General features: G+C 42.6%; 1 protein-coding gene across 3 annotated transcripts in view; it reads right to left on the bottom strand.

Annotated features, from left to right (window-relative positions):
• Positions 1-1,723: 1,723 nt before the first annotated feature.
• Positions 1,724-14,214, bottom strand: part of nr3c2 (nuclear receptor subfamily 3, group C, member 2) — a 513,177-nt gene continuing 500,686 nt past the window's right edge. For all 3 annotated transcript variants that reach the window (XM_072496087.1, XM_072496088.1, XM_072496086.1), the window contains exons 8-9: positions 10,837-10,994; positions 1,724-4,097 (exon numbers count right to left, since the gene is read on the bottom strand). In XM_072496087.1, the coding sequence (XP_072352188.1) occupies positions 3,942-4,097; positions 10,837-10,994 (314 nt within the window). In that variant the 3' untranslated portion in view covers positions 1,724-3,941. The remainder of the gene's footprint in view (positions 4,098-10,836; positions 10,995-14,214) is intronic.

Genomic DNA, 14,214 nt, shown 5'->3' with positions numbered 1-14,214 from the left:
TCCTATCTTCTCACCCTCTCAGGTTTAGGAAGAAAAAACATTTTCAAGGACTTTGAAGAGGAAAGGTAGATTGGGGATGGGGAGGTAATTTGCAAGAACTGAGAAATCTCAGAAAGATAACATGGATTTACAGTTAAAATAATGAGATGTCGACATCTGTCATCTGAACTGCTATCCAGAATATTCTCGATCAATGAGAAAAATAAATAAGAATGTACAAGAACAGTTACATTTTTAAAAATGGTGTTTATTGACTGGAAAAGTTACCTAAATCACCCTTTGCTCTTTCAGTAGCACATAAATACATTACTGGAGAAGATGCCCAACAGGCAAGTAATTACTGACGCAAATGTACCAGTGAAATGTGATCAACAGTAATCTTTGAATACTGTTTCTGACCCATTCTGAGATAATTAGGTAAGCACGTTTTATTAAAGTGGCACGAAATATTATTACATAAAATTTCTTACTGATAACTATTAAATGAATATTCCAAAACACCTGAGGAAGGAGCAGCGCTCCGAAAGCTAGTGATCCAAAACAAACCTGTTGGACTTTAAGCTGGTGTTGTAAGACTTCTTACTATTCCAAATACATTCATGAAATAAAAATAAAATTCTAGGCATTTTATATATGAATAAGCAGTATTTTTAAAAAAAATGTTCTTTGACATGATAAAAAGGCAGACACATTGAATCATTTAGAATATATTAGTTTATTCATCACAAACATTTTATAGCTTACCACCCCTCACTCCACCCGCATTCAAATTGTTTCTTAAATAATTCCAAGCGTTTTGCCTCAATTACATTGTTCTGCAGTTTATTCCATGTATCAATCATTCTTTAAGAAGATACCCTAGTTTTATGATTGGATAGGTGTGTGATGTGTACGTTTGGGCAGGTAGACTCAATGTAACAGCACCCTACTCCTCATTCAGTGGGTAATCTTTTTGGCCCAAACAGCAAGTGTATGTGAACCTCATCGCCTCAAGGATTATTTAGCTACCTGTTAATCAATCCCTCGATGAGTTCCTCATGTTTCTCACGCTCTGCTTCCTGTATGAAAAGGGTGCTTCTTGGCTTCCAGGATTTCACTTCTTTTCTTTCCCCCTTTGATTTTTTACATGTCTCAAATGATCCATCTAGCCTCATTTGCTGCTCCACTTTAACTTCTCACGGTTGTTCCTTTTAATTTTACTTCATTTAGTTGTTGCTGTAAATTAAGATGCGGAAGGTGCTGGAACGCAGCATGAACCCACACCTAAACCATAAGCTGCTTTTGACATATAGATCTAGTTGATTTTGATGTTGTTTGGGGAAAGGGGAAGTCTTGAGGAGTTCAGGGATTGTAGATATATTTTGGAACAAGGGGTACATTCTACATTGACTATGTGTATGTTTAGTAATTGCCTTAGCGTATGTATGTATGTATGTCCTGTTCGTATGTATTTGTCTTTTTTTAAATTTAATAAAGTCTTTACTAATTGTTACACAATGGCTGGATTGCTTATTCCCTCTGGCATTTCACTTGACTCCTCATACCATTCCAAAAACAAACTATACATCCCCATGAACCGGTGTTCCCTCGCAGATATCAGCGTGCTTCATTCCAATTGCCACCCATTGTCCAATGTTTCATTTTTATTAACCTTTTGAATAAAAAATGCTCATGTCTCTTGCATCATGCTGCTGGTGATAATCAACAACGAAAAGACAACGAGTATTTATATGATGCCTTTAATATTGTAAAAGTAAATGTCACAGTGCATTTTGCAGGATCATTATCAAACAAATATGACACCGAGCCACATAATGTCATTTTAGGAGAGGTGATAAAAAACCTGGTTAATAAGGGTTAAGGAACGTCTCAAAGTGGGAAAAGAGTGATTTAGATGGAATTTTAGAACTTAGGGCCTGGGTAGCTGAAGGGACAGCCACCAATGTTGGGCAATGAAAATCAGTGATGTGCAAGGGGTTAGAACTGGAAGTGCAGAGAACTCCGAGTTGCATGGTAGGAGAAGGTGACGGAGATGGAAGCCATGGAGGAATTTGCAAACAAGGAAGAGAATTTAAAAGGAGAATTTTAAATGAGAAATTTTACCAGACTGAGAGCCAATAAAGGTCAGTGAGCATGGGGGTGATGTATGATGGTTGAACTTGACTTGCTGTGTTAGGATAAGTGCAGTAGAGTTATGGATGAGCTCAAGTTTACATCGAGTGCAAGGTCTGAGGCCAGCCTGTAGAACACTGGAGTAGTTGACTCTTGATTTAACAGGGACAGAGACTGGAGTTATTCCAAAGGCAGAAGTGGGCTGCCTTCATGATGCAGTGGATTTGGGTTCAGAAGCTCAGCACAGGATCAAATGGGAAGTCAAGTTGTGAATGGTCTGGTTCAGTCTCAGACAATGACCTGGGAGAGCACCACAGTCACTGGCTAATAAGAGTTTGTAGTGGGGTCTCAATACAATGGTTTTGGTCTTCCCAATGATTGATTGCAAGAAATTTCTGCTCATCCAATACTGGATGTCAGACAAAATGTGTCAAGTTAGAAGCAGTGGTGGACCGAAAGGGATGGTTGAGTTGGGTGTTGTCAGCTTATTTGTATATTTATTCACTCTTTTTACTGATTCACTGACTGATAATTATCCTCTCAAACCCTTTCATTATGTTGAACATTTCGAGAAGATCTCTTTACTCTGTGGTTAAGGGTTTTGGGTTGCTTTCAGCTTTTTGCAGTAGAGAGGGATGTTAAGACAACCTGCTGTGCCCCTGATCCACAGCACAAGATTGGAAATGTGAAATTTCCTGGCTCATGCTATTCTGATGAAAATTGATTGACCAGGGTTGAGAACAGTTTAGGCTTTCATAGCCAAGGAGGAGCCTGTGTTCCATTTTTCCAGCTGGCAAGCTGGATATGCCTATTTTTTTTGTGTGACTGCACAGATTATAATTCCATCATCACAGCCTTTGACTCACTAACAATGAAAAAAGCATTAAAAAGTGGAACTAGTAATTTAATCATCATATTTTTAATATTCTTTGCTGACACAAATGTAGATGCTTAAGTGCTTCCATGGAAATATAAATCAACTTATTTAGAACTATTTTATAATTCTGCATATCATTTGGATAAGTACAGTGTATGGATTACCAAAAGTGCTACATCAGGACTCCAACAGCATAATATACAGAACTTTATAGCAAAGCACAGAAAATTATTAGACAATTCTAAAAAGGTTGGAAAGGACCTAGGATTCTCAGGGTATGGTTCAACCCTGCTACTTGACTTATTTGTTTGGAAAGTTGTAAGAAAAGTAAGCTGTATGCACCTTCTTGCCATTTTATCCAGTACTTTAGTTCTCTATTGCTACTGCACAAAACAACAAAGATGGAACTTGAAAAGCCTCTTAACAGTGCAGCAAAAGCGATATTGTTACAAAGCGAAAGTCACTAGTGACGGGCAAAGGGGAAAAAATTAATTAACAGAAAATTAATTACAAAATAGAAGAAATATTTAATATAATTCAGCTAGTATATCTGTGTTTATTTACAGCAAATGCTGTAAAATGGTTAAATTAGATATGATACTAAAAAGGCACCGCTTTCCCTTTCTTAAATACACTGTAAACGTCAGATCTTTATGCATGCAGAAACATGTCACTTTACAAAAAAATTACCTTTAAAAAAGAGACTGTATTACAATTTTTCCTGCCAAAATATATTTCTTTCAAAAAATACTTTTCCCCGGCTTCCTTTTAACCTTTGAATATATCCCTTTTCATCTCATTGATACAGTTCCGTGTTATATCAGTCCCAAACCTTCATTAAGCGTTTCTTTAGTGTGTAGCGACGTACAGGACACCAAGCCTGCTAAAATAATTTTTAAAGCCAGCAAAACATAAGGAGGAAAATTTAAGGCAAAGTTCATCTTTTAAAGGATCACTTCTTGTGAAAAAGAAGGGATTTGGTCATTCCTGCTGTGACCTCTGGCAACTGGTCATTGATGATTTCCACCAGCATATCTGGGAATTCAATTTTCAGTGCCTTAGATTCCACAAATGTGTAGAAACAGAATTGCAGAAGCCCACTGACCAGCTGTAAGGGAAAAATGTGCAAGGTTATAAATAGAAACATTTCCATCATAATTTTTTTTAATGAGCTGATTTTCACGACTTTGTTAGTTGAGTTCAATCAAGAAAAGCAGGTGAAGATACCACCGCTGGACATTCAGCGTCTGTACCTCATTGTGCTTCTTAACTCCTACATTTTTTTCTTACTGCAGTGTGATGCATAGCTCTGCAATCAAGTGGTTTGCGCTAATGCAAATACAAAAAAACAGTACTTGCAGCCTTGGAACTGCAGCTCTGGTCAACGGTGCCACCATTTCAATGTTGGCTGATTGCTGCTCTTTAAATTTTCATAGGATGGGGCAATATAGGAGATCGTGCAGCTTCTGAGCTGTTGGCTCTTTGAAAGAGCTACTGAATTAGTCCTACTCCCCAGCTTGGAGGATGGTGGGACTTAGAAATGCACTGATGAGGTGTTGAATGGTAAACTTGCTCCCTGAGGGGAAGCTCTGGGCAAATAACAGTGCTCAGCAACTCGGCAAATAAAGCAGTATAAACTTAAAATTATTACCACCCTTAAATGGCTGCCGGCCTCGGATACACCAATAAGCCCCATGCAGTGAAAATCATGTAATTCAGTAAGATGATACCACAGCTCCAATTAATGTTCATTGTTATTTAAATATCCCTTTTTTACTCTGCATCTAGAAATGGTTTCCATGTCTTTTGTCATTTGAAATGCTTTTCCTATACATTTGTGCAACTTCCTCATGTCAAGTTGGCTTGTCCATTGGTGGAGCGCACCTATGTACCATTCATAATCTATGTGCCACTCAGAATCTGCAAGATGTATTACTTTTCTCAAACAAATATAAAAGAGTTAGACTGGAAGGCTATTAACTCCTAATCAAATTGTACAGAAAAGTCAATGCTCAGAAAGCATAGGATGAACGTGACTGTCAGGGGAAGGGTGTAACAATAGAGCAGGAAACATCACATAACCAACATCACTTGTCTGAGGAGGCCCTGGAATCGGAGAAAAACAGAAATTCCTCATCTGGCAGTTTTTTTCACGGCCGTTCACACACATTTCAGCATTTGATTGAGGTTCCTATGACAATTTCACTCATTCTGCTGCTCGATGAGACTCAATGCCACGACCAACTTATTCCTGACCTTCTATTCTGTCACACCTCCTCCATCTCTCTCCAACTACATAATTAATTATGGGCGCGCTTCAACGGAAAATATTCGTTCTCCGGTTTCGGGCACATTTAGTGGAGTATTTCTTGGCACTCCTGTTCAATGGCATTTTGCCATTTCTTTCAAGGCTGCACTTTAGTCATTTCCTTGTCAGTGCAGGAAGATTACTCACGGATTGGGGTGCCATTTTTAAACCTTTCGAACCCCATTCAGCCCCCATCGTGGTGTCTGAACCCCCCCCATGCCCATCTCTTATAGGCAAGGCATCCCCAGGTCTCAACCGTGGCATGGGCAACCTGGCACTTAGGCACCTTGGCACTGCCAGCGACACAGGCACCCTAGCAGTGCCAAGGTGCCAGGCTGGGAATCCGTTGGTGCTTAGGTGCCAATGGGAGTACCAGGGTGCCACCCTGCCCTGTCCCCGACCAGCTGGGTGTCTCCAATGGCCTGGAAGACCCCCCAGGTGCCATTATGACTGGTCCCCAGATGTGGCCGGTGAATCCCGATGCCTGGGAAAATAGCACAAGCGCATTTTTATATGAGCCGAATGACTCACCCAGCACGGCGCGACGTCTCTCGCGGTTCGGTTGGATCTCGCGAGACATCTCGAGCGACGCAAATCTTGTGAGAGGCCTCTCGCGCGATTCAACGCCCTCGTCGCAACTCCAAGTTGGATGCAACAAGGCCATTAAATCGTGCCTTACATTTCCATCCCTTTTAATTTCTGTAGAAGTTATATGGACTTGAAGCATTAACTCAGTTTCTCTCTCCACACATTTATTTAATGAGCCTAATGGGTCGGGTGACTCGCAATCGGCCCAGCACAGAGATTCGCCGAATGAGCCTGGATGTGTGGCGGGCACAACGGGGCTGCTGAATCTCGGCCATGATTTTAAAAATATTACAGCCCTGAATTTTCTCTGGGGTTCAGCTAGTGCCTTTGGCAAAAGAACCATGAGTTACCTCAGGAAGGCTCTTGTGGCATCCCTGGACCCAGCAACACGACCAGTTGACAAACAGCCAGGACAGTGAAATTTGGCAAACCTTCTAATTCTTTCCCTTGACTTACAAATTGCATCTGTAAGGTATATGACTAAAACCTGCAGAAAACGATTACAAGGCTTTCTACTTGCTTGGGAATAGATCCTCTCTTGCCTCATGCTGTATTGTTAATTGTCCAGTAGGGAGCAGTGTGGTGACAGTCTGCTATCAGCAGTTGTTTCCAGCTGTAGCACCACTTTCGATTTTGTCAGATAGAAAACAACTTTTCTACCTCAGTTTCAAGCAATCATCGGTTGGGCTTAAATGTGGTTATTATTACAAAAGTGTGTTTATGCACATTCTGTGTACAGACTAAATACCATCTAATATTTTTAATTGAGGAAATGTTTAATTAGAATTTTGAAAATGGGAGCATTTTTGCTCCTTAGCCAGAAATGTGGCTATTAGCTCTGCCTATTTAAAGACTTGACAATGGACTTGACGAGAGAACCAATAGCACTCCATATCCCACCATGTTTATACCTTGTATAAAAAGCTATTTTCAGGTGTTAAATTGATTTCATAAGGAAAAAATGCGACAAAAATCAAAGTTATCGCACTTCATTTTGGCAGCCATATCACACATCATTGTCGACTATTAGTTTACAGAAGCTCACATGGCAGAGGCTGCTTGATGTGACTGTCAGTGAGAATTTCTAATTATATCACGGAACCAACTGACACAACTAATTTGTACTATTTTTGAGTTGAAATCACATTGTGCAATATTAATATCCAAATAGATTTGATAAAATCGTGGTGGTTTCGTATAAATTAGCTTCTACAAATTTAAGCAATAAAGGCTTCAAAATTTGATTATATAGCACTGACATATTTGGCCCTAAAGGTGCCATTTTGATTTCGAAGAGGGATCCACATACTTCTGATGCTGGTCACCCCAAACACATTTTGGTAATTGTGTTAATGTGGGCACAAGGAACTTTCACCAGATATATGCAGAGTGGGCAGGTCAAGATGTCAGTCAGCCTTCAATGTTGATTTAACCTAAGGCCGCCCTGATTTTAAAAAAATATAAAAACAACCCCACACCCCTCATGGAACTCCCCAACCTACCCCCACAACAGAACATCCCCCCCCCCTCCCCAAACCCCACACAGACCTATCCCCGACACTTCCCCCATAGAACCCCCCGCCCCACCAGAGCTCCACACACGGGCATGGAACTTCCCACCCACGGAACAGTGGGGTGGGCATGAGCACAACCCTCCCCCTCCCCCCTTGGGGGCTGTACTCACCTGTGCGCCTCCGGCAGGTTCTGCTCGCCAAGTTCACATCGTGGGGGACCTGTCGTGATCAACATTGGTGTGCCCTCATGCCAATGAGAATGGACATTCCAATGGGGAGGGGGAGGGCGGAGAGACTATCAGGCAAAAAGGCCTGGCAGTTGTATTGTCATGTGAGAATACCTTTAAGAAATGGGTGTTTACTACTGCAATGATGTCAGAGAGTGGGTGGAGCTGGGCTGTCTGTCAGCTTTTTACTTTCGTTTTATGCTGTTTGCTGCAGGGTGTGTTTTAGTTTCATTTTCAGAGCTGTATAGCTGCAGTCACAGCCAGAAGGTATATGAATCTCACTCTGTAATCTAAAGACTGTAAATCGATCCTGGTGATATAAAACTAATAACAGTAGTGACTTTAACCTGATGTGTTTCTGGTAAAAGGTGTTTTAAGTCTTATGGATGTTAAAAGGAAAGCTTAAAGGGTTACCTAGTGTTGTATTTGAATTAATGGTTGCTTAGATGTTCACTGTATGTTTTAAAAAGGTTAACTTGAGTTCATAGAATAAACATTGTTTTGCTTAAAAAAATACTTTTCCATTTCTGCTGTACCACACCTGTAGAGTGGGCCGTGTGCTCCCCAGACCACAATCTAGTAAAGGTTGTGGGTCAGGTGAACTCCATGATACACTTTTGGGTTCTCTAAACCCTGGCCATAACAGTATTTAAAACTATTCAAATGGTGATCCCAACTTTCAAAGTTACATCATTGGTGGGAGGTGGGGACAAACGATCTAGGAAATGCCACTGTTGTAGAAGCCCATTTTGGGACTCCCTGGGACTTTCTGCCTTGCTGCTATTCCCTCCCCTGAATGCGGGAGTGCAAAATCCCCCAATGTTTTCAAATTGCTCCATAATGTATGTTTGTTTTGCACATCCTGAAGCTGTGAAAAGACAGAAGGAAATGCCAATTGTGTGCGTGTTGCTGGTGCTGGAAGTTGCACTGAACTTGCTCATTTCTTTCAGCAGAAATCTTGAGACAAATACTAAAAATGCCATGAAGCTTCAGAATCAATGATGCAACAAATTTTCACTGCCTTTCCTATTGCCACAAAAAACACTGCCAAGATTCTCAGGCTTCTCCACAGCTTGTTTCTACGCGGCAGGAGGGGACCCGCTATTTGCTGGCGGTGGTATCTCCTGTGCCACTGTCATTGGGATTTCCCACTGAATCCACCCCATGCTGCCGCGAGCCTGCGGCCCGCTATGGTGTCGATGGGACTGGAAGTTGCTGCCGGCGGGAACAGCCAGAAGATCTCGCCCACTCTGTTTGTCTTCTACCTCTCCTGTGCAGGAGGCTGGTAGCCAAACTAGAGGATATATTATGTCAACTGTCAAGGATAAAGCCAGGTGATCATACAAGAAAGCCGAGCATAAGCTTTCATGTGCCAGCGACTATCAATATGCCTTTTAGTAAAATTATCGATGCCACCTCTCGCAATAAAAATCCATATCGCAGGATCAGGATCCACAAAAGTCAATTGCTGCTTTATGATTTTCATCCATTTTATTCTAACTAATTTTGCCACTAATTGTGAGCAGGGATCCTTTCACTAATGTTATTTTGTAAATTGACACTACTTGGGCAGGATTGTCCGTCCCGGCATGCCCAGAATGCGTTCCCTGATGGGACGGAGAATCGGGCGTTGGGGCAAAATCGGGATCGACGCGGGATGCCGACCCGCACGCCATGCCTGACTCCTCAATAGTGGAGTGAATGAGTTCACCGCCGCACGCCAGCGGGAGCATGGAAATAAATGCAAATGGGTCATAATGACTTCAAGCGTGCGATTTCACTGCACTCTCATCTCTGATATGGGAAATGTTTACTCCACCTAGGCCACTGAAGGGTGAAGGGATATGAATGAATCAAAGCTGCAGATGTTTTTTTACAAGCTGTCAATCACTCAAAAACTACTCAAAAGCCATGAATGAACTGCAGGTAGTGGATCCACGGGAATCAGGTGCAGGCACAGCTGCTGTACTTTGAGCAATGGACACAAATTCATGATTGGTGTGGAATATGATAGATTCTCAGGCCGCGGAACTCCGCTATAGTATCGCTATAAGGTAAGTATTAGAGCTGCAATGCCTTCCAAGCCCCTGCCTGGACTGCTCTCTGGCTTCCAGACAAAGGTCTCTTTTCTGAGGGGGGGGGGTTCCTTAGTCAGGGGGTCCCTGTGGGGGTCCCGTTAGTCAGGGGGTCGTTGTGCGGGTCCTGCTGGTCAGGGGGCCCTGTGGGGAGCCCTTTTAGCCAGGGGGTCCCTGTGGGGGGTGGGGTTCCCTATCACACGAGTCCCTTTAGTCAGGGGGTTTCTGGTGGGTTCCTTTAGTCAGGGGGTCCCTGTGGGGGTCTCCCTATTACAGGGGTTTAGGTGGGGGAGGTCTCTCTATTGCAGGAGTGTCGGTGGGGGGGGCATCGTGTCACCCATGTGCTTGGGGGTGGGGCACCCAGGCAATCTGGGGGTCAGGGCCTACCATGCGTTTGGGGGGGGGGGTTGTGGGGGTGGCCAGGCCAATCTGTGGTTGGGGGGGGTGTTTGGGATGAATTTACAATGTGGGGAGGGGGGGGGGGGTCAGGGCCGATTTGCAGTGCGGGGGGGGGCTACTAGCTGCGGGTCTCCGCTATTGTATCGCCTGCTCAAGTTGGCGGCCGGAGAATCCCTTGTATTCCATGCCATGCATAAATTTGCACGCCTTGGAACACTGAAATGCATCCTGCTTTACGACCGCAAGGGGTTCGAAAAACTGGTCCAATTCAACACTGGCAGGAGAACAAAGATCTCCCACATGAAGAATCTAGCCCCCTATGGTTCAAGGAATTATCACTCAATAATTTGGCCAACAAGGGAAGTTTAAAACTAATTTAATTTGAGCACCTCGGGCCTGGAAGATCTGAGTTTACATCTCAGTGAACATTTTTCTTACATCAGTCTTACATTTGCTGCAAAAGCAAAATCTGGCTCAAGGGTCAGGAATAACATTTTACTCTGCATGGGTCTCGCCTCCACAACCCAAAGATGTGCAGGGTAGGTGGACTGGCCATGCAAAATTGACCCTTAATTGGAAAAAAAATGAATTGGTTACTTTAAATTTAAAAAAAAAAGAACAAACATTTTGCTATATCTGGGTAAAATGCAAAAGTAAAAACACAAAGTGCTTTTGTAATCAGAATAGGAAAACTATGAAATTGTACAATCCTGGAATATTGTTTTTTTAAACCTACCTCATGCATACAGTCAAGGACTTTGGTCAACTGATAAAACCGTTGCCAATTTTGTCCAGAGTTATTTTCATTTCTTGCTATAACTCTCCTCAACTCCTTGATATAGCTTGTCCTCATCTCATCAAACGAAGCTTGACTTTTCAGGCCATCTTTTGGAACTGTGTAATAAAGAATAAAATGCAGTTTCTGCTAATTAGGATTTAGACTTTTTATTAAGCTTAAAATTTACTGAAGTCCTAACATGTCATTACAATGCTGCCTTTAGAACAAAAAACCCAAAATGACATATATTGAACTTTAACGCCCTGAGCCTGCATTGGAATAAGCTCAAGCGCTCTCTCTCCCTATCATTGATCAGTGGGGAATTTTCCAGATGATGTTTATTTAGATAAATCTGTGTAACAGCCAAACATTAGACAGACCTTCCAAGAATTTTCTAATATTCTCACAAACTTCCAAAGCAATTTTCCAAACTTGCCTCTATTTTAAAGGATCTGGAAGTGCCAACCCTGGAATATTTTCCAGAATTTTGATTTATTATCTCATACAGTAAGGCTTCATGGATAAGCGCCATGAGCCCTGCACTGGAAGAAATGCAGATACATGTTAATTCTAGAAAAGGTTGAAAGCTTTGTGAAGTAGAGAGATTAGGGATCCAGCTATCCCTAATGAAGAGCGCTTAATATGTTCCTGAAAAACAGCATGCTAAATGAAAACGTACTGAACAAAATAGCTTTCTCATAAGAAAACTTGCAATAAGGAAGTGTTCATTCCTGACCTGTAATTTTTAGATTAAACTGTGAGTGGACTGACTTCGGCTGCCCCCCTTTTGGACATGGCGACCTGCTGCCTTTACCCAGCGGTGGAGAGCAGGAAATGGTGGAGAGGTTATTGGGGCGCAACCTCTACTCAGCCCCAACAACCATGCTGTTGGCTGGCGGCAACACAGACACAGAGAAAGTGAAGACAGTGTGTCAGGCCTGAAGCCTGGGGTCACTACCCAGTCAAAATTCCCGGCATCTTTACCAGTTATCAGTAGGCAGGATACTGAGAAAGCCACAAGCCTGGGTCCAGCTGGAGGAGCCACAGCCCAAGTTGGGGTCAGGAATCGAAAAACCCCATCCCTCTGGGAGAAGCTGGCAATAGGTCCCCTTACCACCGGGAGAGACCAGGAATTGGTCCCTATCCCATGACGAGAACCCAGGATTGCTTCTGTTCCACAGTAGAGACAGGAAATACATCTCTGTCCCATCAGCAGAAACTACGGATGAGTTTCCATGTCCTATCAGGCCAAGTTGAATATTTCATTTTCTCACCTGGACCAGATTATAGATACATAATGTGTGTGTGTATACATATATATATATATATATATATGATAACAGATGCTGTCCATTCAGTCCATAGAATCTTATCAACGCACTAAACTAAAATATTGAAGTTGTGGCTGAAAGCATTACTCAGTGGCTTGGGTAGAAATTCTTTTACTTTTAAGTTTCCTTCAGCTCATTTTATTTTTTGCTCCAATTTTTTCCCTTTTCCTTTTCTCTTGCTGGGATATTGGTCCACTAATTCTGGGACCTTCCAGAATCTCATGCCTTTAGCCATTCTTTAAGTCAGGTAGCTGATACTATTCCACCACAGAGATCGCCATAGCTGATCCAAATCCTGTCTTCCTTGGATGGCTTTACCTTCTGGAAAGGTTCACTGGATAGTGGTCAGGAGCATGATTATTTCTCTCCTCAACGAATCAGAGGCATTGAGGCAAACAATGTGCCCCAACTGGTGGCATGGTGTCACAGTGGTCAGCATTGCTGCCTCACAGTGCCAGGGACCCTGGTTTGGCCTTGGGTGACTGTGTGGAGTTTGCACGTTCTCCCCGTGTCTGCGTGGGTTTCCTCCGGGTGCTCCGGTTTCCTCCCACAGTCCAAAGATGTGGTTAGGTGGATTGGCCATGCTAAATTGCCATTTGTGTCCAAAAATGTGCAGGTTAGATGGGGTTACAGGTATAGGGTGGAGGAATGGCCTGGGTAGGATGCTCTTTCAGAGGGTAGGTGCAGACTCATTGGGCCGAATGGCGTCGTTCTACGCTGTAGGGATTCTATGGTTCTAACTACAGCCATAACTGTAGTCAGCTGGTTCAAGACACACAGGGAATCAAAGCAAGGACCTATTGGACTATGTGCCGTAGTGCAAGGATTTTCACTCATTCTTGGCTGCCCGCCACAATTCCAAACAGCAGCTTGCTGGAAGAGTGCTCTTGGAAGATGGTATTATAATCAGAACTGGAAATAACACTGGAAGACAACAAATGCTAGCGACAAACAATGGCTTCCACTGACTATAGTCCTATTACCTTTGTCCAGCAGTCCATGAGGACAGTGAGTGCATTTCTTTGTGAATGGTAATAAATTAAACTTTTCAGAAGGAAAAAAATAAATAAAACTGTCCTAACATCTGGTAAATAGAAGTTTTAAAAAAAAAAGCATAGCCCAGACCTTTCCTTTCGTTTAAGTGGATCATCTAGGGAATAATCAGCAAATCAGGAAAGTCAATGCTGCATCACAAGACTCCTGACCAGAAAACATTATCTGATTTTCTTTCTTCCAAACCTGTCGTTGTCCAAGGTCTCTGATCTGTTATTAAGCAATTTTTCATTTGAAACCTTTGTAATGGCTCGTGTGATCAAGTGTGAGAACCACCAAGGACCTGTTGCGCAGAATGGCCTGTTCTTGTGCTGTTCATACTTTGCAGCCTGAGAGAGAGTTCAGAAGAATTTCCCTGACAGCACGCAATATTTTGCGATTGTGAGAATGTGTTGTCAGTTTGCAGCTAGTTGACGTGAGGACATTGTAACACACTCTTCTCCGGCAGAAAATACGCATTTGTTTTTTAAAATAAATTTAGAGTAGCCAATTCTTCTTTTTCTAATCAAGGGGCAATTTAGTGTGGCCAACCTACCTACCCTGCACACCTCTTGGGTTGAGGGGGTGAGACTCACACAGACATGGGGAGAATGTACAAACTCCACACGTACAGTGCCCTGGGGCCAGGACCGAACGCGGATTCTCGGCGCCGTGAGGCAGCAGTGCTAACCTCTGCACCACCGGCTGCTCCTCGAAAATATGTATTTGTAATAAGAGGCCTACAGGAAGGATAATGCGGGATTTTTAAACTAGGGCTTGAATCGACTTCTGTGTCCGATTTTGGATTTGAGGTGCTGCAGTAATGAAAAGTCTATTGCTGTAAGGATAATTTACTCCAGTACTTTTTATATGTTTTGCAAATATGTGTCTAGTATTCAGTATTAGGCTATAAGCAGCATCGGGATTGTGATGACATGTACATTTACTGCAGCGTCTAATTTGGGTAGCTGGA

Source organism: Scyliorhinus torazame, chromosome 3, assembly GCF_047496885.1.
Source record: "Scyliorhinus torazame isolate Kashiwa2021f chromosome 3, sScyTor2.1, whole genome shotgun sequence".
NCBI lineage: Eukaryota > Metazoa > Chordata > Chondrichthyes > Carcharhiniformes > Scyliorhinidae > Scyliorhinus > Scyliorhinus torazame.
This window is presented reverse-complemented; position numbering and strand designations above follow the sequence as displayed.